The 26,746-nt window shown below is 44.2% G+C and overlaps 1 protein-coding gene across 1 annotated transcript in view; it reads right to left on the bottom strand.

Annotated features, from left to right (window-relative positions):
- The window catches only part of LOC142309937 (T-box transcription factor TBX10-like), a 136,880-nt gene that overhangs the window by 52,849 nt on the left and 57,285 nt on the right, over window positions 1-26,746 (bottom strand). Inside the window, exon 5 of the mRNA XM_075347405.1 lies at window positions 21,327-21,482. Within this exon, the coding sequence (XP_075203520.1) occupies window positions 21,327-21,482 (156 nt within the window). The remainder of the gene's footprint in view (window positions 1-21,326; window positions 21,483-26,746) is intronic.

Below are 26,746 nucleotides of genomic sequence, written 5' to 3'. Positions count from 1 at the left end.
GCTGCTATCTTGGTGAACCCATCAATGAACCTTCGGTAGTAGCCCACCAGTCCAAGGAACTGCCGCACCTCCTTCACCGTGGTGGGTCTTGGCCAGTCCTTGATTACCGTGACTTTCTCCGGATCAGGTGCCACGCCTTCTGCGCTGACCACATGACCCAGGTACTGTACCTTTGGCTTCAAGAGGTGACATTTGGACGGCTTGATCTTCAGGCCATATTTCGACAAGGACTCAAACACTTCTGCTAAGTGCTTCAGGTGGTCCTCATAAGTCTTGGAGTAGACTATTACGTCATCCAGGTACAGCAGCACGGTTTCGAAGTTGTGGTGGCCCAAGCAGCACTCCATCAACCTTTGGAATGTCCCTGGGGCGTTGCAGAGCCCGAATGGCATACAATTGAACTCACAGAGACCCATTGGTGTCGTGAATGCAGTCTTCTCCTTGTCCGCCTCTGCCACGGGAACCTGCCAATACCCACTGGTGAGATCCAAGGTGGAGAAATAGTTAGCTGACTTTAAGGCTGTTAGTGACTCCTCTATTCTGGGTAGTGGATAGGCATCTTTATGTGTAATGCGGTTAATTTGCCTGTAATCTACACACATTCTCATTGTACCATCTTTTTTCTTTACGAGCACTAGTGGAGCTGCCCAGGGGCTACAACTATCTCTGATAACCCCAGCCTCCTTCATTTCCCGTAACATTTCCTTGGCACACTGATACTGTGCGGGGGGTACAGGGCGGTATCTTTCTTTAATGGGATGATGATCACCCGTGGGGATTTGATGTTGAACCCCTTTCACCTGCCCAAAATCTAGGGGGTGTTTGCTGAAGACCCGCTCGTACTCCTGTACCACCCGGTAAACCCCATGCTTTTGGTGTGAGGGGGTGGAGTCGGTGCCCACATGTAATTTTTGGCACCAGTCTTCCGGCTGCCCCTTGGAGCCATTGTCTTCCGCCTGGTCGGACGGGATCAAGGGTTCCACTGCTTTAATGGTATTGTTGCTGACAGTGTACAATTTTGCCACGGTGGCATACCGGGGCAATTTGGCCTCCTCCTCCCCACAATTCAGGACACGGACGGGCACTCTCCCCTTGCGGACGTCCGCTACCCCTCTGGCTATCAGGACTCCAGGCCTACTGTCTGAATACATTGGTTCTACCAAGGCATGGTAATCCTGACCCTTGAGGCCTATTGCTGCCCGGCACCATATCAACATTTCACTTCTTGGGGGTATTACAATGGGGAGGGGGTCACTTACCCTCACACTGCCAATTTCTCCTCCGGCCAGCTCTACCTGCTGCCTCCTCATCAGGGCTCTGATCTCCCTCTGTAGGACACACTGCTGCCCGGAGCTGGCAGTTTCAGACGCCTGTTGTAACAAAATTATCACTTCGGCAATACAATTTTCTATCACATTTGTACCAAGAGTTAGCAGTGGGTCAGATTCTTTGCGATCAATATCTACAATTATCATCCCCTGACATGGCAATTCCACCCGCCCCACTTTAATGGTTACTTCTTTGTACCCAATCTGAGGTAAGGGCTGACCATTACTGGCCACAATTGTTAAATCATCATCTGGGCCATGGTCAATGTCTGAATCGGCCCAATATCTTTTGTACAGTTTGTGGGGGATGGTTGTTACCTGGGACCCCGTATCCAGGAGGGCATTCAAAGGGATCCCATCCAGCACAATAGGAAGGACCGGTCGTCCTCCCACATACTTGCTGCGGCTGGGGGTTGAGCCGGGCTTCCTTACACCTGGGGGTCGGCTCCTGGCCCCAGGCTCGGCCCATTTAAAGGACAGCGTCGTGCAATGTGGCCCGCCTGGTTGCAGTTGCGGCAGATCGGTTGTCCTGTTGCATCATACCGGTCTGTGTCTCTGCCTCGGGTCGGCGGAATCCTTCTCTGTCGCATCCATGGGACGTCCTCTGGGCTGGAGGCCAACTCGATTTTCGCAGGCGAGGGGGTCATTTGTAGAGACTGCACGGTCTTGGCAAGGGCAGCCACAGTCTTGGTCAGCTCCTGGACCTGTTGTCTGAGCTCCGCAGTGGGATCCTTATCCAGGGACTGCGCCTCAGCCCCTGCAGTGGCTCGTGTTGCAGGCACCACCCCGGGGTACGTGATAGCAAGAGGCCGGAGGGGTACTGGGTCATTCGGCGTAGATTCTCTCAGTACCCTGATGGCCTGGTCCTTAAACTTGGCAAAGTCCAGAGCAGGGTTCTGCAGGACCAGGATACGCAGCTGGGTCCTGTGGGCATCTGACAGGAGCCCCTCTATGAACTGCTCAGTTAGGAGTTTGTCTTCTTCACGTACACCCTCTGGGTCCACCTGTTTAACTGCTTTCAGGGCCTCTTGCAGGTTTAGGGCATAGTCCCTTATGCTGTCTGTGGCCCGCTGCTTGCACCCAAAGAATCTCATCTTTATCTCTGCTGCGGTGCGGGTGTCAAACGTACTCTTTAGCTTGGCCAGTATCTGGGCTGCTGTCCCTTTATCTGTATCAGGCCATGACTTCGCTTCACGCTGGGCTGCGCCGGCTAGCTGTCCCATTAATATGCCCACCTTCTGGCTCTCAGTCAGCGGATACACCCGGAATAAGCTGTGCAGGCTTTCTCTGAAGTCACTCAAGGTATGGGACTCCCCGGAGTATTGCGGCAGCCATTCTGCTCCCGGTATGTATGGCATGGTGATCGGCATTACCGGCGCTACAGTGTGGGCCGGGGCGACGGCGACTGGGATTGCTTCTGCTGGTGCTGCGGCGTCTCGGGCTACGGCATCCACCTGCCCTCCCTCTGAGTCGGACATCTTCCTCCCCCTTAGTGAACCTTACCAGGCTCCGTTCACTTTTCAAATTTTCTTCCGGGTCGCGCGGGGTTAACAGCGCTCTGCTCTGATGGCGCGCTCCCTTCGCGCTCTTTGTCAGGCACGCCCCCTTCTTCCTGCGCTCGGCGAGGCTAATGGCGGCGGTGGTCTGCAGCCAGTACACAGTCTTTTAAGCACAATTCCGGCAGGCGCACAGTACCCGGTGGGACCGGGCACGAGATCCTGTTCGTGACGCCAAAATTGACTCGCCCACCCCAGGGCTATGGGACACCCGGTGCCGGGCCGGACTAGTCCGGTGGTAGTCAGTGGTGGCTGTGCCCGGCTCCGTGGCCCTGGTGGGTGTCAGTTGAATATGTGGCTTGCTTGTTAATGGTTGTGTTCGTGACGCCACCTGTGGCATGCGGCTATTCAGCCGCCGCTGCTGTGTGAGGCCTCCGGGATGATGATATAGCAGCTATGGTAGTACTGCTCCCCACAGGTGGAGCAATGCCCGGGGCACAGTTGGTGCTTGTGAAAGTCTATGGTGCTGTGTGACTAACACGGTGCAGGGCCGACAGGCGAGGAAAGAACCAGGCACAAACAACAGTCTCTTTACCTTTTCCTCTTTTACTCTGGGAACAGTCCAGTCCTGGGAGACCGTTACAGGTGGTGATGGGGATCCGGTCGGCCTGGAAGTACTTGGGGTGATCTTTCTGGCCAGCTGAGTATGAGGCCTGCTCCTGTACCTTTCTTGGTGATGATAGGACCCTGCTTCTCTGAATCCAGCAATGGCCCTCTTCGCTGCTGGGACCAATGGCACGTCCCTTCCCTCTGTAGGTGGCTGCGCAGGCCCACTCTCTGGTGCTTCCCCGCTGGGGTCCACACCGGGCCCTGATGCTGCAGCTGTACCTTGGATGTGTCTGGGCCAGGGGCTTGCAGCTCTCCTGCCCTTCGGATTCGGCTACCAGGGACGGATTTTATACCCTGGCAACCACAGACTCCGATGTCCGAGTCTCTCCGCTGCCTCTCAGCTACTCCTGCTTCTCTGGGCCAAACTGCTCCAGCTCTAGGCCCCAGATTCACAGGACAGCTCACTCTGCGTCTGTTCACTTCTACTGCTCCCTACAGACTAACTAACTCCTCCCCCAGGTCAGGCTTAAGGAAGCTCCCTGAAACTTCAGGTTCAGAGCTCCCCCTACTGGCCTGAGGGAGAAACTGCGGTGGATGTTAACTTACTGGCCAGTAGATTTCCCCATTACCTCCAGGCTCAGCATTAACCCTCAGGAGGGCAATGCCGTTGTGGCGACCAGGTCCTAGGGCGCCACACTGGCAATCACGGGACGCCATCTGACGCGACGAGAGGAAGCCAGCAGTCGGCATTGCAGTCATGCGCACTGGATTCTTGGCTGCACTTAGAAAACGGCAATGTAAGTAGTACCGAGAATTGCTTTAACTGTTTCATGCCTAGTATAAGTAATTCCAAATACATGGGCACTACAGCCATTGTGACAGTTTACTTAAAGCCATACATATACATGAATACAGTCAGATATTGTAGTGAACGTAATCTGCACTAAATGTAACAGAACGCTATACATACAGTCCTATAGTGACTTCTAGGGAAATACCAATGAGTTACATAATAAGTCATAATATGATAATACAGTAAACCGGATGTCTCAAATATTAATTTCTCCCTTCGGCCAATAGACAGATATTTTTAATTGTTTCATGCCTGACACAAATATTCCCAAATGGACAAGCACTAAGGCCATTATATCAGTCATTTAAGACCATGTATACAGGTATAGCAAATCAGATATTATAGTAAACTGCACCTAAATATGATTAGAGACTGCATGCACACCCTACATTGTCATTAAAAAATGTACATGGAAATTACATAATGCATCATGAATAGAATAACACAGTAAGAAAAACAATTCATTTTTCTTTATGGCCGTCAAGAAAGGCGTCCTAGATGGATATCCTCCTAGATGTAAAGATGACCCACTCCATAGATGGTAGTAAACCAAGCAAAGGTAGCCTAATATACTGAAAAAAAAACAGAAAATTAATTTTCTGTTTTTTTCAGTATATTAGGCTAATATATTTGGACATGTGGTTGCTAACTATATTTATGTGCTGTTTTTGAACAGTTGGTCCAAATCCACTATGGATTTTAAAGCCAGGGAAATGAGCTGGCTTTCAAAAGCTTCTACTCTATTTAGCAAAGGTGCCGGTGTGAACATACTCCAGGTGTCAAGTAAGGAGAGCATTAAGAGATACAAAAATGCTTTACATAAAAAAACAAAAATATGGTGGACGAATAATGCCCTAGATCGCTATTGTGAACAAGAGATCATTCCTCGTGGTCTGCGAGTACATCTATATCCAAGCTTTGATTTGGAACAAGAGGATTTGATTTTAAGATGGCAGAAAGCTGCTGCAAGATGTTCCTTTGAAGTTATAAAGATCATTAATGAGAAAAATAAAATTACCCTACAAAGATTGGAGGAGGAGATAAAGGAACTGGAGGATGTCCTTCAAAAAGATCTATCTAAAGATGATTTGCAGGAATTATTTTTGAACTTGGATAAAGACTTTGAACGCTGGGAAAAAGAGATTAGTGCCGATAAACTAAAAAAGTACCAACAGTTCAGGATTTTGAGACCAAGAAAATATACAAGTGGCAGATCAAAAAAGAATCCAAAATGGATGTTTCTAGATCTGCATCCAACCAATCCCTCAACTCTGTATCTGAAAGCATGGTGTCCACCAGTGGCTCGGAGGGTCCTAGAGATCCCTCATATAACGGATATAAAGGAAAGCGTAAAGGATATGATATTTTCAATTCCAGAGATAAACGCAGGGATGGGCCACAGGTAATAAATCTTTCGCAACACAAGCTTTCAGATATTCAGATTTGCTTATTGGAGAAGGGATTAACGTTTTCCCCTTCTAATCCTTTAGACGCGTTCACGGTGGTGAAGGATGTTCACCTATTTTCAAGAAAAATACTTCTTTAAAAATTACATCATAAGACACAGGCTCCTGATATCTTCACCACAAGGGAGGAGCAGGAGGCACTTTCGATTTTACAGTCATTGGAGGAGGAGAACTCAGGACATGAGGTTGGTAATTTCCCGTTGCAGCTTATGAACAAATCTAAAAAATTTCCAACCCTGAATATTTGTCTGGCCTTGGAAGTTTTTACCAAACTTGTCTCAGAAGAAATTGAGGATCTAGCCGCCTTACCCTCACCTGCCCGTAATCTCAGCAGAGCTGAGTGGGCTGGTTTGAAGGAGTTACAATTTTGGCATGACATCTTAATCAAACCTGCTGATAAAGGCGGCAACCTCGTTATTTGGCCTTGTGACAAATATGAAGAACAGGCTAACAAATTACTGGGAGATGTGAAATGCTACCGGAAATTGCCATATAATCCTACCTCATCATTCCATACTTCCTTAATTTTGATTCTTGAACAAGACTATGAAAAAGGTATTATACCGAAAAAATTTCTTGACACTGTTAAGAAACTCCACCCACGCCTCCCGGCATTATACCTGATTCCCAAAATTCACAAGGATCCGACTAACCTCCCTGGCAGGCCCATAATATCAAGAAATGGTAGCCTCATTGAATTGGTGTGTCAGGTTATTGATTATTATTTGAAACCGTTGGTTCGGGAGTTGCCGTCATATATCTAGGATACCACGGCCGCTCTGAGATGTCTTGATGGGATCCATCTGGAGGATAACATGGTGATGGTGTCTGCTGACATTGAATCCTTGTATACCTCCATTAGACATCCGGATGGTCTGAGAGCAGTTTCGTGGTACCTGGAATCGAGCAACATTGCACGACCAATGGTGGATTTAATTTTAATCTTATTAGAATATTGTGACGACATGGAATCTCATGGGTTAAAGTTTCTTAATATTCAGCCAGACTATTGTTCTTATGTGTGCTAAGTCATGTTTGCTTAGCTATTGCTCTCCAGACTTTTCCAGTAATCATTGTATTGTAGTTGTGTATTGATAATGTAATTACCTTAGTAGCCATTGTCTAGTCGGTGACTTGCCGACACCATGTAGATATACTGAGTCTTTCTATGCACATCATTTAAATGAACATTATCCATGCAGCTTGAAATTCATCCAATGGGAGAAGCAATCTTGTCCAACCAATCGATGAGGACGCAGTGTATCCTAAGGGAAGGTTATGGCTATAAAAGGGACTTCTTTAAGCCGCCAGGGTGAATGAGGGTTGATGGATGCTGATGGATCCAGTCTAAGCTCTTTGGAGCTGACTAGAGGATCAGGATATCTTATGGCTTCAATCTAGGGACTCCGGTTCCGGTTGGAGACCATATCCACAGCCTAGGGATTTCGACTCCGGCTGCCAGGATTGTATCATCATACCAGGACTACCTAAGGAGGACACTCAGGTTGGGACAGTTCAGTCACCTGTTACAGACTTTGCAGACATCACACAGCTTCCTAAATCTGGCGTTATTCCAGTCACGGTGGGTGCCCGCCAAAAGCGGGGTGCTGCTGAATTGGAGTGAGTGGCCCTGGACATTGTAAATCCCTGGTGAGCCAGGGGAAGGGTGAGACTCTGTTGCCTGTTGCATTTGTGTGTTTTGCTGGTTATGTGTTATGTGCCGTTAATTGTTTGGGGATCCAATAAAGTCTAATTATTGTGGTTCCCTCACCCTGTGTTGTCTGAGTAGTGTTACGCACCCGGTTAAGGAGGCCGGCGTTCAGTTGGGATGAGCCCTGAGCCACGCTGTCTTTCTAAAGGCGGCGGGTTTTAGTGGACGAGAGCACCCACTGAGCCCCGTGTCTCCACAATTGGTGGCAACAGTGGGAGACTACTCAGCCTGGTTTACCCAGGGGAGCTGCAGCGGACTGGTGTTTTCGGACACCGTCCAGGGCTCAACAACCAGGGAGGCACATAAGCATACCCAGCAGGCCATAGGGGAGGCATTCAGGTTTCGGACGCTGCCATGTCCAACCCCACCAGCTCAGCCATGGGACACGGACAAGAGAGGAGTTACGACCGCTGCAGTAAATGGATGCTACAGGATCTGTGCCAGAGGCGAAAGATTATCTACTGGAACGCTGAGACTCGGTCAGACTTGATCCAGAAATTAGTCCGTTGGGATGCCCAGAATGATGCAGAGGACGATGAGGATCCTGCCGATATTGACCCAGAGGATTTAAACTATGTGCCATATCATGGACTTAGTGACAATCGGGAATCAACTTTGTCCAAAATGGCCCAAGCCACAGCGTTGTTGGATGCATTGGGGCCTAGATCCTCAAGAGAAGAGAGGGCTTATGTTCTGGAATATGTTTATGGGATTCCAGCTGCAGTACTGCTAACACCAGCCGGTCGAGAAGGATGGTCCCGCTGGTCCCGCTACCCAGCAGAAGCTGCGCCAAAACAAAGGACTACAAACAGGGCCTGTGACTCGCCCAATCTATGGCACTGTTATACATGTGGGCGCCATGGACATATAGATAGAGATTGTCTCCAAAACCGAGGCCGCATGCTTGGAGCCCATCTACCAGCTCAGCCGGTCAAGAGCCAGGGACTACGAGACACTGTTTCCTCCATTACCCTGGTAAGTCCAGTTATTGTTTCCCCAGAAGACCCTGTACCAGATTCCCAATTATCCATCTCCCTGGCTGAGGGCCAGTGCTCAGACATTCCTCTGGCATGTGTGCAGTTGGACCTAAGGACCGACCAGGGAGAAGTCGAGGTGGAGCTTGTGGACAGCCTCCCCACACCTGGTATTTTGGGGACCAACCAGGAAGTGATCGATGTGGGGATTGTGAACAGCCTCCCCATACCTGTCATTGTGGAGACTGACCAGAGCAAGGCTGATGTGGAGCTTATGGACACCGTCCCCACACCAGTTATTTCGGGAAAGGACCAGGGAGAGGTTGATGTGAGACTTGTGAACAGCCTCCCCACACCTGACATTGTGGAGACTAATCAGAGCAAGGCTGATGTGGAGCTTATGGACACCGTCCCCACACCAGTTATTTCGGGAAAGGACCAGGGAGAGGTTGATGTGAGACTTGTGAACAGCCTCCCCACACCTGTCATTGTGGAGACTAATCAGAGCAAGTCTGATGTGGAGCTTATGGACACCGTCCCCACACCAGTTACTTTGGGGTATGACCAGGAAGACGTCCATATGGAGGAAGTTGAAGTGGGGTTCATAGATGGCCCCACCAAGCCTGTTGTTTCGGATACCACTCAAAGGGAAGTGAAAGTGCGGCTTGTGAATTACCTGCTCACACCAGTCATTTTGGAGAATGACCTAGGACAAGGACTATCCAGTCAGTTTGAAGCAGCCATCACCCACCTCCAAGCCAAGCAGGACCCTGATGTGGATCTTTCTAACATCTTTTCCAGGGATGGTTTGCATTCCCGGTCTCCATCATCCACTTCTGAGCCAAGAACCGTGAGTAAGTCTAACCACACTGTGGCTATTGACTGGGGGAGGATTGATAGTGGGAGATTTGTGCAGGCCCAACTCATGGACCCCACCTTAGTACTTGTCCACAATATGGCTGCTCAACTTGGGGGAGATAATCAGGGGGAGGAGTATAGATGCAAGCCTCTGTTGCTGACCTCACCATTAAAAAGGACAATGCCGTCAAGAGGAGAAGGATGATCGGAAGCCTATCATGTCTGGCTAATATTAAGAAGGGGGAGAAATGTGACGACATGGACTCTCATGGGTTAAAGTTTCTTAACATTCAACCAGACTATTGTTCTTATGTGTGCTAAGTCATGTTTGCTTAGCTATTGCTCTCCAGACTTTTCCAGTAATCATTGTATTGTAGTTGTGTATTGATAATGTAATTACCTTAGTAGCCATTGTCTAGTTGGTGACTTGCCGACACCATGTAGATATACTGAGTCTTTCTATGCACATCATTTAAATGAACATTATCCATGCAGCTTGAAATTCATCCAATGGGAGAAGCAATCTTGTCCAACCAATCGATGAGGACGCAGTGTATCCTAAGGGAAGGTTATGGCTATAAAAGGGACTTCTTTAAGCTACCAGGGTGAATGAAGGTTGATGGATGCTGATGGATCCAGTCTAAGCTCTTTGGAGCTGACTAGAGGATCAGGATATCTTATGGCTTCAATCTAGGGACTCCGGTTCCGGTTGGAGACCATATCCACAGCCTAGGGATTTCGACTCCGGCTGCCAGGATTGTATCATCATACCAGGAATACCTAAGGAGGACACTCAGGTTGGGACAGTTCAGTCACCTGTTATAGACTTTGCAGACCTCACACAGCTTCCTAAATCTGGCGTTATTCCAGTCACGGTGGGTGCCCGCCAAAAGCGGGGTGCTGCTGGATTGGAGTGAGTGGCCCTGGAACCTGTGAGGCATGGACATTCTAAATCCCTGGTGAGCCAGCGGAAGGGTGAGACTCTGTTGCCTGTTGCATTTGTGTGTTTTGCTGGTTATGTGTTATGTGCCGTTAATTGTTTGGGGATCCAATAAAGTCTAATTATTGTGGTTCCCTCACCCAGTGTTCTCTGAGTAGTGTTACGCCCACGGTTAAGGAGGCCGGCGTTCAGTTGGGATGAGCCCTGAGCCACGCTGTCTTTCTAAATGCGGCGGGTTTTAGTGGACGAGAACACCCACTGAGCCCCGTGTCTCCACAAATATATCCTGACACACAATGTTTTTACATTCAATGGGAAGGTCTACTTACAAACCCAGGGTACTGCCATGGGGGCGTGTTGTGCGCCTTCCTATGCCAATCTATTTTTGGGGGCATGGGAACGGCAGATATTTGTGAGTGATAACAACTTGTGCACACATCAGGTCCTAAATTGTATCAGGTATATAGATGATGTGTGGTTTATCTGGGAGGGTGAGGTTGGAGGTACAGGAATTCATGCAGTGCTTGAATTGCAATGATCTTAACATTAAGCTTACCTTTGAATATGGCCGTAGAATCAATTTTTTGGATCTTAAAATTGTTGCATTACCGGATGGCCTCCTCTCTACACAAATTTTCCGTAAGCCTACGGCCACAAACTCTCTTCTTCTTGCCTCATCTGCCCACCCCAAGAGTACTATCAAAGGGATTCCTGTGGGTCAGTTCCTCAGGGTCAGGAGAATTTGCTCTGACGATTGCAGTTTTCTGGCTCACTCGGAGGATCTGGCCGACAGGTTTGAATCCAGGGGTTATAGTCGGCGAATAATAAAAAATGGCTTTAAAAGAGCGGCAAGGTCTACTAGAAATTCCCTCCTCTTCTCTAACACAAGAAAACCAAAAAGTGATCAAGTGGTGCGCCCTATCACCACGTATAACAACAAGTGGGATAAAATGAAAGCAATTATCCAAAAACATTGGAACATCTTGTTGACGGATTCTGTTTTGAAGAAAATTCTTCCACCTCGACCATATATGGTAGCCAAACGTGCCAAAAATTTGAAAGATGTACTGGTACACAGCCATTATGAACCGGCTCGGGCAGGCACCTCTAGCCAGGTGTTACCAGTTGTTTTTTTTCCCTTGTGGCCTATGCAAGGTGTGCGCCAATCTTGTTAAAGCCAAGAAATTCCATAATTTTGATGGATTACGTGAGTTTAACATTAGACATCGTATCACGTGCTCCTCAAAAGGGGTTATTTACAGGATTGAGTGCCCCTGCAAAAAAGCATACATAGGTTTAACAACGAGGGAGTTAAAAATCAGAATCCGTGAACATTGTTTGGATATAGAAAAGGCGAAAAGTGTTACTGATGAGGGTTTGCTAAAAACTATTCCCAGACACTTTAAAAAGTATCATGGCTGCAATGCCACCCTTTTGAAGGGAAAGGGTATCGATTTGGTGTCTATGGGATCTAGAGGGGGTGACCTTGGTAGGCTTCTTGCCCAAGTCGAGAGCAAGTGGATATACAGGCTGGGCACTTTGACTCCTAATGGTCTTAATGAAAATATGGGGTTTTCAGCTTTTTTATGACATTACTGTTTTTTGTTCTGGTGGGGCCTGTTGTCCTGGATCCATATTGATATTGGTTTTTGATATATCTCTCTATATGCATGCTTACATTGACATGTCTGGTTTTAGTTTGGTGTTTGTGGTGGATTGTGTTTTATATGTTTTTAATTTTCTGTTTTTTTTCAGTATATTAGGCTACCTTTGCTTGGTTTACTACCATCTATGGAGTGGGTCATCTTTACATCTAGGAGGATATCCATCTAGGACGCCTTTCTTGACGGCCATAAAGAAAAATGAATTGTTTTTCTTACTGTGTTATTCTATTCATGATGCATTATGTAATTTCCAAGTACATTTTTTAATGACAATGTAGGGTGTGCATGCAGTCTCTAATCATATCTAGGTGCAGTTTACTATAATATCTGATTTGCTATACCTGTATACATGGTCTTAAATGACTGATATAATGGCCTTAGTGCTTGTCCATTTGGGAATATTAGTGTCAGGCATGAAACAATTAAAAATATCTGTCTATTGGCCGAAGGGAGAAATTAATATTTGAGACATCCGGTTTACTGTATTATCATATTATGACTTATTATGTAACTCATTGGTATTTCCCTAGAAGTCATTATAGGACTGTGTGTAGCGTTCTGTTACATTTAGTGCAGATTACGTTCACTACAATATCTGACTGTATTCATGTATATGTATGGCTTTAAGTAAACTGTCACAATGGCTGTAGTGCCCATGTATTTGGAATTACTTATACTAGGCATGAAACAGTTAAAGCAATTCTCGGTACTACTTACATTGCCGTTTTCTAAGTGTAGCCAAGAATCCAGTGCGCATGACTGCAATGCCGACTGCTGGCTTCCTCTCGTCACGTCAGATGGCGTCCCGTGGTTGCCATGACTCATTAACATGTGGGTTGTGACATCACGGTCACGTGATCGCGGCGTTGTGGAGGCTCCTTTCATTCAGCGGTGGTGGTGATTGTTGCTATGCGCCGCTAATTGGATTAACGCCGCTTCCTGCTCCGATCAGAACATGTGATCGGGTTTTGTCCTCACATTGGTCACTCTGCCCTTTTTAAACCAGCCTTCCCCTCACCTCGGACACGCTCCTCGAAAAAGCTATTGCGAAACACGTGTCGGAGTGTGAGGGTCACAGCAGTTCATCAGTCCCCAGGTGATGTAATTTGAATGACTATTATACTGTCCTGTTTGCCTTCTCCATACTGTGAATGGTTAATGACTTGTGCTTCTCTGTGCTTTCTTTCTGCGCTTCTTATGCATTTACTAGGCACTTATGCCCTTTTTCCTGTGTAAGGAACCCTACATCCATATACTCTTTTTATTCACTTATTTCCGTATTATGGGCATAAGATTTTGGATGGGGTACTAATCAGTAAAAATTAACTATTTTTCGATGCATTATTAGTAGCGCAGATAGAACCACAGAATCGCACCTGTCTTCAATGAATGGTCGGCTCAGGGTTAATATATATAAACCTGGTGTCTTTGATGTGTATATCCCAGATTCACAAAAAATTCTTTTGACTATTTATTGGGACTCAAAATATTAATTGTCTGTGTCTCTCTATTTACTGTCGGTACCTTTATGCTATATTTTAGTTTTTTAATGAAAATAAATAAAGATTGGTATTTTACTATTATCCTTGTCACTCCTTTAATTGGCCATCTACTGATGTCCAGGTTGTGTTTAAATTATGCTGGTTGGAGTGCTATGTGCTAATATATTTGGACATGTGGTTGCTAAATCTAATTTAGCCTTGTACATACAGTCCTAATATAGCCTCTTCTCTACTGTCAATTTTTAAGGTGGGGCAAAACCATGAGGAAAGAGAGGAATAAATTGGGGATGTGGCCATAGTGCTGATGTTGATGGTATAATTGCTGCAGGGAGAGGACGTGGTTGATCTGTGACTGCTATGTTGCAAAAAAAATACACCTTCCTATCATGCACGCAGGCCACATGATGCTCTGCAACATTTTATAGGGATATTGCTGTGAGAATGGTGAGGTCAGAACATGTAGTTGCGGTATTAGATTGGATGGATAGATGACAATGCCTATATTTTCATCAGATTGTTGCCCACCTGGTCCCCTGCTGAAAACGTAGATTTCGCACCTGAGGACCATGGGCCAAGCATTGTAAGCCTCAATTCATTCAGCTGTCTCTTCAGCTTTTTGATTATTCTACTCACTGGAGTTCCATGGCCCTGCCCCAGACGTGGAAGAGATTGAGTGCAATAATGCTCAATTACTTGTGTTGGAGGATGAGTATGTGGGAGGGCTCATGCACACGGTCAGTGGACCCCTGCAGCACATTTCTGTGGCTGAGGAAACACAGGTGCCAATTGCTGCGGCTTTTGGCAGTGTGCAGACTGTGATGATGAGGTTCTAGACCACACATGGAGTGAATTCTATTTTACTAATATGCACAGTTTAGAGGAAGAGGAGGTGGTCAAGCTGAGGCAGCAGCATAGCAAAAGAGGGAGCAGGGTGCAAAAGCACAGTGGCCGGCCCTTGGCAGAATGTCGGCTGCCACCGCCCAGCACACCAAGGAAAAGAGCACAACAAAGCCAGCTCTAAGGAGCTCCCTGGTGTGGCATTTCTTCCGTCAATGTACTGACGACAAGAGACGAGTGGTTTGCACGCTGTGCCATCAGTGCCTGAAGCACGGCATAAATGTTCTGAACCTGAGCATTGCCTGGATGATGAGACACTTGAATTCCAAGGATGAGTTGCAGTTGAGTACACACCTGAGCAAGCAGGAAAGATCTTAGGCTCCTCCTCCTTCGTCTTCTGCAGTGGTATTGGCATCTTTCTCCCTCTCAAGGTTAAGAGGGCCACCCTCCTCTCAGCAAAGAGAGGATGTGACAGCACCACCCCCACCAGCAGTGTCACCAAGCATCTCCACACTGTTCCATGGAAATGTTCAGCTCTCCGTTCCCCAAACCCTGGATAAAAAGCGGAAATACTCCCTCTACACAAATTTTACAGACCACATCAGGTGTCCAGTGCGCAACGCCATCAGAGGTAAGGTCCACATAACCACCAATACATGGACCAGTAAGCAAGGGCAGGGACTATACAGTGTGTCCACCCATATCCTGTCCACCGCCATTAACTTGAGAACGGCGGCAGCTATAGGCATAGAAGTGATGTCTATGTATAGTAAAGTAGCCATGCGCTACATAAGGAAACCACCTATAGATAGTGCCACCTGGTGGAAAACAACATCATTTTTATCTCGAAAACAAAACAAGATAGAGAAAAAAAGTGAATTACAAAGTTGTAGGGCATCATCAATTCAATACGAATCGACACCTTGCATACAGAAATGCTATGATATGAAACTTATGACCTCCCCAAAACATTGAATGCTGGTCACGCATATGGCGCTCATTTAACTTTGATGCTAAAAGTGGCCACCGTCAGCTGCAATGCACATCTGGACTCTGGACAATTTTTGTATCCAGCCAGGTACAACTAGGCAGCTGGCGATTGGAATCCACATTGCAGGGTGCCCAAGCTTTCTGGGCACCCCCGCTGCGAATTGCAGTCCGCAGCCACCCCAGAAAATGGCACTTTCATAGAAGCGCCATCTTCTTGCGCTGTATCCAACTCTTCCAGCTGCCCTGATGCCGGGTGGCTTGCTGGGTAATAATGGGATTATGGCTAGCTGTGTATTATCAGCTGGCCCTAAGCCCGAAATTCATGGTGTCACGCCAATATTAGACATGGCCACCATGAATTTCTAGTAAAGATAAAAAGAAAAACACAACACACAGAAAAATATTTTTATTAGAAATAAAACACAACACAATTAGTGACTCCATCTTTATTGAAATAAAGAACCCCCCTCCGCAGTAATCCTTGGTCAAGGGTCCTGCGCCGTCCAATCAGGATCCAATATCATCTGATCGGTTTGCTGAAAGGCAAAGCGATCAGATGATGTGTCAGGTTCAAGGGCCTGAATCACATGACACAGCAGCTGATTGTATAAATGGCTTTTATACAATCAGCTGATGCATCAGTGCAAAAAAAAAAAAAAAAAACCACACACTTCTGTGCAGCGTTGGACTGGCTACCGGAGGAATCTCCAGTAATGCAAGGCCTGGATTCAGGTACCTGCACTGCACTCCGGAGCTCTCACCTGAGCTCCAGCGTGCAGCCTGGACTTTACAGCGAGCGCCGAATGATTGATTCCCCGGCACTTGCGGTTCAGTTCATGACAGCTGCAGACATCCCGGGCTAATCTCCGGTGCTCTCACCTGAACTCCAGAGATCACACCGGCCTGTCTGCAGCTGTCATAAACTGACTGCAAGTGCCGGGGAATCTGTCACTCGGCGCTCGCTCGCTGTACAGTCTAGGCTGATCAGTGCAAAAAAAAAACCAACTACACACGTCCGTGCTGACTCCCGGGTGACCGCTGCAGGAGCTGCCCGGTAATCAGAGATGAAGTCTCCTGATGGCATCAGCTGATAGCCGGCCAGGCGGTAAGATCCGGCGTCACCACAAGACTTACGATCAGCTGATGCGTCAGGTGACCGCATCAGGTGATCACCGCCAGGTCCTGCAGGTATCGTACGTGCCTGGGAGCCGGCACACAGCCGGAGCGGGGGTGGCGGTACCAGGAAGTGGAGCTGGGAGCGGACATGGCACCGGGAGCAGACAGGTGAGTATGACATTTTTCTACTGTTCACTTTTGATTTAGCAGCCGCTTCCACCTCCTGCACGGGAGCGGACATGGCACCGGGCGGGAAATGGAAGCAGCGGTGGCAGTACTGGGAGGATTCACGCTTCTGTTTACTGACAGAAGAAATCCTCTTCCTGTACATGTCTCTTTACTACCCACCCCTTGCGTTTATAGCTGCATTTTTAGTCATAAAAACGCACTAAAACGCAGCTATATTTGCAATTTGTGATTTTCATTGCGTTTTTGAACATCTCATTGAACTCAATGGGTGGAAAACGCAGTGAAAAACGCAAAAATAATTGACGAGCTGCATTTTTGTGGGCACCACAAAAACGCAGCTAAGAAAAACGCTGTGTGCAGACAGCAAAAATGAAAACTCATAGACTTTGCTGGGGAAGCAAAGTCATGCAGTTTTCTGAGCAAAAACACACTCGAAAAACGCGCAAAAATGCCGCGAAAAACGCACTGTGTGAACTTACCCTAAGCCTTGCGCCAGACAGCCAGCTTAATCCAAAATCCAATAATCTTCTATTTATCTGCAACAGATAAAGTGTAAGATACTGGAGCTGAAATTTTGAGTCTGTGGGGGAACTGTGAAAACAGTCAGTGTAATAGTCTGATAGGCACTCTCTCTCTGGATACAGGCCATGTAATACTTTGAACATTTTTGGAGTGCAAAGAATGTGGAGAGCATCAAATAGGGGACATTGCCGTGGTGGTGCTGCTCCTGGTTGTGGAACTGGAGCTGCAGCAGGGGGAGGATGCAGTCGATCTGTGCTTGCAACTTGCCCAAATTAAACACCTTCCTCTGGTGCACCAGGCAACAGGACAGTCCTCAGCATGCCATAACATCCAGCCGTATCATCTAATACGCTCTGTATTAGCAGTAGGCAACGTTTCAACAACATGGTGGAAGAGTATGAGTCCTGGGAAAATAGGCTCTGAAAGGGCCATTTCTAAAATTGTGGCACTCTGGGTGAACTCTGCCAATCGTGGTTGTGTGGGCCAAGTCAGAAAACAGGCTATGTAGGGGTCTTTTGTTAAACTTGTTGCTCTGTGGGGGAACTCTAATAATCTTGACTGTGTGGGTGAACTGAAAAAACAGGCTATTTAGAGGCCTATTGTTAAACTTGTTGCTTTGTGGGGGAACTCTGCCAAACTTGGCTGTGTCAGTGAACTGGGAATACAGGCTCTGTAGCGACCTTTTTGAGAATTGTTGCCTGTGGGGGAACTCTGCCAATCTTGGCTATGTGGGTCAACTCTTAAAACAAGCTCTGTATCTGTATGTGCTTTTAATTAAACTTATGGGTCTGTGGGGGAACTCTACCGTTCTTGGCTGTGTGCATTAACTCTCTAGGGGTTAATGTAGTGTTGTTAGCGTCCAAGGCGGAAAGCATTTTGGCGCATATGCTACCACCACCGAGGATTGCTGAACATTTCTCTGTCCAGGTTCTCTTCTACTACTACTCAGCTTCCACCACCTCCTTCTCATCCGGTCAGCGTAACACCTGCAAGACCAACTTCAACACAGCCAGGGAGAAATAACAGCAGGCTGTTCTGAGACTAATCTGTTTAGGGGGAAAACCACAAACCACACAGGAGCTATGGATGGACTCTGTAGGGACATTTTAAAACTGTTACTCTGTGGGGGAACTAGTCCAAACATCACGGCAGACTGCCAGCTCGATCACAGATCCAACTAGGAGCTTTTTAACTGCAGCAGCTGTAGTTTACACTACTGGAGCTGAAATTTAATCTCTGTAGGGGGATGAGGAAAGAAGTTTTGTAGGGGACTTTTGTTACACTTGTTGCTCTGTGTGGGCACTCTTTAAATTTTTAGATTATTCATTTACTTCCTATGTAACCATTATTTCTATGGTGACAGAGCCAATTTAAGTAATTTCCCTATGCACATTTGCTTGCCAGATAATTGTTCTGCTCTTACCCGCATTTTGCTTCATTTTGCAGCCCTCTAACCCTTACTACAACCATTTTACAGCGATTTTACAGCATACAAGTTTGGACCTCCATTCACTTATATGGGGTTAGGTGTCCGGGGTCAAGTTCGGGTCCCAAACCAAACTCTTTCTTACAGTCCGCCTGAACCCAAGAAACCCGAACGTCCACGGGTCGGCTCATCACTAGTTTGGATTCTTTTTTTCCTTTGATCGTACAGTAAAGATCAGTTAAAGTTACATTTGATTTCTTAGAGAACACAGGTGCAAAATAGGAATTTAAAAGTTTGGCCTTCTCAACATCATTTTTGACTACTTCACCCTTTTCATCATGTAAAAATCCCTTCCCATATTTGACTTTTAATATGCTTTTGACATACCCCCAAAAACCTTTTTTTATTGCTTTGGTCTCCCTTGTAAGCCTCTCTTCATTACTGGCTTTATCTCTCTAATGCATGCCCTGCTGTCAATGTAAACAGCATTATATTCTTCTGTAGATATACCCCCCTCTTTCCATTTCATATACTTTTCCTTTTTCCTTTTAAGCATGTGTTTAAAGGGACTCTGTCAGGACGTTTTTGTTATGCAATTTAACGCCAACATGCTGTAAGAGTTATCATGCAGTTTACAGGCAGCCATCTCTTATCTTAAAGTCTGTTTTTGTTAGTTTAGGCCTCTTAGCTTTATCATTAGTGGGTCTGAGCTGTTTTCCAACTCCGCCCCTTCTGTGATTAGCAGATTCTGTCAATGGAAATGTACACGGAAATCCTGGTTGTTAAGCTCTGCTACATGTAAAAAATAATATCTTTCACTGTGTCGGAACGACTGCAGCCAGTAATCTAAGTGATACATTGTTAGATTCAGAATCTCTGTGCCTACATCATGCTGCTGACAGATTCCCTTTAAGTTCTGTGTTCATCCATCCTGGTCTCTTTAAATATCTGCCATCCTTCTTGGACATTTCTGTCCTTTAGAACATCCAACCATTTGACCTTTCCTACTCTCTTTCTGAGTCCATTAAAATCTGCCTTTCTGAATTCCAACCTTAAAGTTTGAGTCTTCGCCTGTCTTACTCCTCTTGAAATCTAATATTTGAGGATAGCATGATTGCTTCAATGGAAGTCTTAATACAGATCCTGGACAGACAACTGTCTGAGATGGTTTAGTGAATCCTGCATTGAGCAGGGGCTTGGACATGATGACCCTAGAGGTCACGTCTAACTCTACCATTCTATGATTCTAAAGTGGAGTAATCTAGTACTTCAGCAAATTGATTTCTCATTCTATATGCACTTAAGTAATAATAAAAACTAAGGAAGCATATATTATACTGCATATAAGAATGTCTTTAGAAAAGTTCCCCTTTTTATGTTTAATCTCTTTTTTATTGAAAAATTAAGGTTGGATACAATAAGCAGGGCTGCAGACCAAGGCAAACCCCCAAATAGAGACAAAACAAAAAAAAACAAACAAAAAAAACCCAAGAATGCAATGAAACATGAAAGGCTTTGCATGGTTGTAGCCATATACAGTTTGTTACAATAAAGAACATTTAAGAACATTTATATCATTCTGTCTTGAACCATTCTAAAAGTATAAAATCCATAAACTATACCATAAACAGTAAAGATTTACCATTCATACCATAGAGGCACATAATGGTCAGTCGAAGGAAAAGAAATAAAGAGAGAAAGAAAGAGGGAAGTAGACAAAGTGAATGATGATGGGGAAAGGATCATGGGGAAGGGCAAGAAAGGGCCGGGAATAACTAGCAGGGAAAATCTAGGTAGAGTCTCAACTCACCCCAAAGAGGGACCTGAAGTCTGGAGAATCAAAAAAAATGACCCAGGGACTCCAGATCTTAATAAATTTTTCAGTAGCGTCCTGAATTTCAGCAGTGAGACTCTCCATTCTGTAAAAGGATGCCATCTCCCCAAGCCACTCATCCAAGGCGGGGGCACGGGTGGACCTCCAGTGTCTGGGGATCACTGCTCGGGGAGCCGCTAGGCAAAACTGCAATAGTCCCATTTTCTGAGATTTAACAGACCCCGGTAGGATAGATAAAAAAGCGATTTGTGGAGAACCGGAGAGGGCCTCCCCACTAATGCTATTGTATGCCGAGAAGACCCCTCTCCAAAAAGGCTTAATGAGGCTACAGCTCCACCATATATGCAACATATCCCCCCTCTCGTGATTACACCGCCAACATCTGTCTGACACTGAGGGGAAGATTGCGTGTAGGGCATAAGGGCAGCGGTACCAGCGGGTGAGAATTTTATAACCCTTTTCCTGGACCGAACAAGCCCTAGAAAATTTGTGAGTGAAAAGAAAAGCAGTTCTCCATTCCTCAACCCGGATAGTCACGCCCAAGTCTCTACTCCATCCCCCCACAAATATGAGCTCGTCCACATCCCTCTTCTGGATCAAAAGGTTATAGATAAGGGACAGGGTATGTCCCGGAGCCTCTTCCAAAAGAAAGAGCTTTTCAAACGAGGAGGGGGGGGGGGGCAGCATAAAGTGCCTCCCGGCCTGATCCGGTCAAGAAAGACCTGATCTGGAAGTATTCAAACCAGGGTATGGCCCCTCCCAAGGCAGAGAGCAAGTCGTATATGGGCAATGGGGATCCGTGAAGTATGTGAAAGAAGCACACGTCCCCGCTCCTCCTCCGGCACAGGAAACATCGTCCCCAACTGCCGGGGCAAAATCTGGGTTTGAAAAGATAGGGGAGAGGGGACCACGCTCCCTGGATAGACGACCCCTTCTGATTTCTAAATCCCACATCCTCAATGTCGCCCTGAAAAGTTCCCCTTTTTGAGTCATTTTAAAACTTTCACTTACTCTATGATTTTGATATGCTGTCACAGCCGTAAACTGAGTCTCTGGAAAGATAAATGATACAAAGTTTTGAGCAGCGCGAGCTTCTCCTCCTTGATGCTGATCAGAAAGCAGAACGTGGAGCCTTGGCTGGTAACGATGCATCGAGTTTAGAATTATCTGCAGATACAGATCATTAAAAACACAATATTCGGAAATGTTATGGTATATCATCTATATTTTTACAATTGACTTTTTCACCCTTACATTGTAAACTGTTTGTTAAAAGTTAAAGGGAACCTGTTATGTTCCCAAATTCTATTAACCAGATATGGGGTTCATGTACAGATTAACAGTGTTCTAAAGTTGCTCACCCACCATTCTAAAAGCCCGACTATCGGAAGGAAATTAACTTTATTCCTCTGGTAGCCTCCGACTTTCAGTCATTGAGGCACAGCCGGTGCGACTTCAGTCACCAGTCAGTATATAGTGAGACGTGGCTGTAACCATGCTCCAGCACTGACAGCCAGACAGCTCAGCGGCATGTCAATTCAAAGAAGGCTGTCGGTCAATGTGCCAGGGCATGGTTACATACGCTGCTCATTTTATACTGAGCGCCTCTATGACTGAAAACCGGAGACTCCCGGGAGGAATAAACTTTGTTTTCTTAAGTTTTACCTCCATGTATGCAGGGTAATAGCATTTGGGGACTTGTCAGGCTCCCTTTAAATACACATAAATATTCTTAATTGTGGTTTATCTTTCTTTTAAATTTCTCTTGTGTCCACACTTTCTTTTTATTGACCACATGTTGGCATAAGTGATGACAATATTAAGTATAAAACAATTTATAATGGTTAATAGTAACCTGACTAATCCATATAACTATAGAAATAGACTTTATTCTGAATTTTTGAGTGCACGTATAGCATTCACCAAGTTAGGCATGTAAAAGTGATACATTACAAGGGGGTATCGTTGTACTTTAAACCGGGAGTCCTTCAAGACCATTCTTCACATGTTTATTAAAACATTCTGACATTAAAAAAGGTCAATGAGCAACTGAAGGAATGTATTACATTATTTTATTAAATCCTGACCAAAATGCTTATATAAAAAACACAAAATTTGGTGGTGGGGTCATATTGACCACATGGGTCAAGAAATTTGGTCATTTCTTTTTCATGGTACCAGACAAGGGTTAACCCCTTCTCGATGAGACCAATTTCAATTTTTGCTCTTTTATTTTTTCCTCCCCTTCTTCCCAGAGCCATAACTTTTTTCTGTCCACATAGATTTAAAAGGGCTTGTTTTTTGTGGGCCAAGTTGTATGTTTGAACGACATCATTGATTTCGCCACATAATGTACTGGAAAGCAGAAAAAATCCAAGTGCAGTGACATTGTGAAAAAAATGCAATTCTGACATTGTTTTATGGGAATTGTTTAAATGGTGTACATTGTGTGGTGAGAATGAACTTGTAATATGATTTTCCTCATTAGTACGATTACGACAATACCAAAGATATCCTGTGTTTTTATTATTTTAATGATGGAAAAAATACAGAACTTTCAAAAACAAAATTTTGGGGAGTTGTGTTGCCATTTTTCAAGACCGGTACTATTCTCATTTCTCGGTTGATGTAAGTTCATCTCAATATATTAGACTATTATCAAAAAGTTAATTTATATCAGTAATTCAATACAAAAAGGGAAACGCATATATTATATAGAGTCATTACACACAGAGTGATCTATTCCTATATATTATATAGCATCATTACACACAGAGGGATCTATTCCTATATATTATATAGAGTCATTACACAAAGAGTGATCTATTTCTATATATTATAGAGAGCCATTGTACAGTGTGATCTATCCCTATATATTATATAGAGTCATTACACACAGAGTGATCTATTCCTATATATTATATACTCATTACACACAGAGTGATCTATTCCTATATATTATATAGAGTCATTACACACAAGGAGATCTATTCCTATATATTATATAGAGTCATTACACACACAGTGATCTATTCCTATATATTATATAGAGTCATTACACACAGAGTGATCTATTCCTATATATTATATAGTCATTACACACAGCGTGATCTATTCCTATATATTATATAGAGTCATTACACACAAGGAGATCTATTCCTATATATTATATAGAGTCATTAAACACAGAATGATCTATTCCTATATATTATATACTCATTACACACAGAGTGATCTATTCCTATATATTATATAGAGTCATTACACACAAGGAGATCTATTCCTATATATTATATAGAGTCATTACACACACAGTGATCTATTCCTATATATTATATAGAGTCATTACACACAGAGTGATCTATTCCTATATATTATATAGTCATTACACACAGAGTGATCTATTCCTATATATTATATATAGTCATTACACACAGAGGGATCTATTCCTATATATTATATAGAGTCATTACACACAGAGGGATCTATTCCTATATATTATATACTCATTACACACAGAGTGATCTATTCCTATATATTATATACTCATTACACACAGAGTGATCTATTCCTATATATTATATACTCATTACACACAGAGTGATCTATTCCTATATATTATATAGAGTCATTAAACACAGACTGATCTATTCCTATATATTATATAGAGTCATTACACACAGAGTGATCTATTCCTATATATTATATACTCATTACACACAGAGTGATCTATTCCTATATATTATATAGAGTCATTAAACACAGACTGATCTATTCCTATATATTATATAGAGTCATTACACACAGAGTGATCTATTCCTATATATTATATACTCATTACACACAGAGTGATCTATTCCTATATATTATATAGAGTCATTAAACACAGACTGATCTATTCCTATATATTATATAGAGTCATTACACACAGAGTGATCTATTCCTATATATTATATACTCATTACACACAGAGTGATCTATTCCTATATATTATATAGAGTCATTACACACAAGGAGATCTATTCCTATATATTATATAGAGTCATTACACACACAGTGATCTATTCCTATATATTATATAGAGTCATTACACACAGAGTGATCTATTCCTATATATTATATAGTCATTACACACAGAGTGATCTATTCCTATATATTATATATAGTCATTACACACAGAGGGATCTATTCCTATATATTATATAGAGTCATTACACACAGAGGGATCTATTCCTATATATTATATACTCATTACACACAGAGTGATCTATTCCTATATATTATATACTCATTACACACAGAGTGATCTATTCCTATATATTATATACTCATTACACACAGAGTGATCTATTCCTATATATTATATAGAGTCATTAAACACAGACTGATCTATTCCTATATATTATATAGAGTCATTACACACAGAGTGATCTATTCCTATATATTATATACTCATTACACACAGAGTGATCTATTCCTATATATTATATAGAGTCATTAAACACAGACTGATCTATTCCTATATATTATATAGAGTCATTACACACAGAGTGATCTATTCCTATATATTATATACTCATTACACACAGAGTGATCTATTCCTATATATTATATAGAGTCATTAAACACAGACTGATCTATTCCTATATATTATATAGAGTCATTACACACAGAGTGATCTATTCCTATATATTATATAATATAAAAAAGCATTAAAAAGAGGAATAAATATCATTACTTACAGCAAAGATGGAACTACAGTTCTACATTGCCTAGGCCAAAAACTACTACTCCAGCAGGATACAGCTAAGCCCCCACTAGGTGGAGGCATCACAGGTGCAGGAAGAACAAATCACACACATGCTTCCAAAACATGGAGAGGGAGATTGCTGGATGGTAAAACTGCACACTAATGGCTTGCATAGAGCGCTGTTCACACTTGCAGATGCACAGTCACAAACCCCCAGCCTATTAGGCGACACCCATACCATTAGATCAGGCGGGCTGCCAAGCCGTACCCCACTGCGCATCATACAGGGACAGAACTCTAATATGCAAGACCTAACAGAAAAGGGCCTGGCTGTATCCTGTACAAAAAAATGAGGTTTTCAGTTAGTGTTATGGCCATAAGACGGAATCCTACAACCCTCGTCACAGGAACCTCATGCTTGTAGGTCCCTACACTAAATATAATATAAAAAAGCAACAAAAAATAGGAATAGATATCATTACTTACAGCAAAGATGGAACTGCAGCTGTACATTGCCTAGGCCAAAAACTAATACTCCAGCTTGTATCCTGCTGGAGTAGTAGTTTTTGGCCTAGGCAATGTACAGCTGCAGCTCCATCTTTGCTGTAACTAACTACATATTATATAGAGTCATTACACACAAAGTGATATATTACTATATATAATATAGAGTCATTGCACACAAAGTGATATATTCCTGTATATTATATAGAGTCATTACACACAGAGGGATCTATTCCTATATATTATATAGAGTCATTACACACAGAGGGATCTATTTCAAGTGTTTATTTCTGTTAATGTTGATGATTATGGCTTACAGCCAATGAAAACCCAAAAGTCATTATCTCAGAAAATTAGAATATTATATAACACCAACTGAAAAAAATATTTTAAACTCAGAAATGTTGGCCTACTAAAAAGTCTGTACAGTAAATGCACTCAATACTTGGTCGGGGCTCCTTTTGCCTGAATTACTGCATCAATGCAGCGTGGCATGGAGGCGATCAGCCTGTGGCACTCCTGTGGCACTGCTGAGGTGTTATAGAAGCTTAGGTTGCTTTCATAGCAGCCTTCAGCTTATTTGCATTGGTGGGTCTGGGGTCTCTCATCTTCCTCTTGACAATACCCAATAGTTTCTCTATGGGGTTTAGGTCAGGCGAGTTTGCTGGTCAATCAAGCACAGTGATATTGTGGTTATTAAATCAGGTATTGGTACTTTTCGCAGTGTGGACAGGGGCCAAGTCCTGCTGGAAAATGAAATTTCCATCTCCAAAAAGCTTGTCGGCAGAGGGAAGCATGAAGTGCTCTAAAATCTCCTGGCAGACGGCTGCGCTGACTTTGGTCTTGATAAAACACAGTGGACCTACACCAGCAGATGACATGACTCCCCAAACCGTCACTGATTGTGGAAACTTCACACTAGACCTCAAGCAGCTTGGATTGTGGCCTCTCCACTTTTCCTCCAGACTCTGGGATATTGATTTCCAAATGAAATACAAACTTTACTTTCATCTGAAAACAACACCTTGGACCCCTGAGCAACAGTCCAGTTCTTTTTCTCCTTGGCCCAGGTAAGACCCTTCTGGCGTTGTCTATTGGTCAGGAGTGTCTTGACACAAGGAATGCGACACTTGTAGACCATGTCCTGGATACGTCTGTGTGTGGTAGCTCTTGAAGC

This window comes from Anomaloglossus baeobatrachus, chromosome 5 (assembly GCF_048569485.1).
Source record: "Anomaloglossus baeobatrachus isolate aAnoBae1 chromosome 5, aAnoBae1.hap1, whole genome shotgun sequence".
NCBI classification, from domain to species: domain Eukaryota; kingdom Metazoa; phylum Chordata; class Amphibia; order Anura; family Aromobatidae; genus Anomaloglossus; species Anomaloglossus baeobatrachus.
The sequence above is the reverse complement of the archived record's forward strand: the minus strand, read 5'-3'. Positions and strand labels throughout refer to the sequence as shown.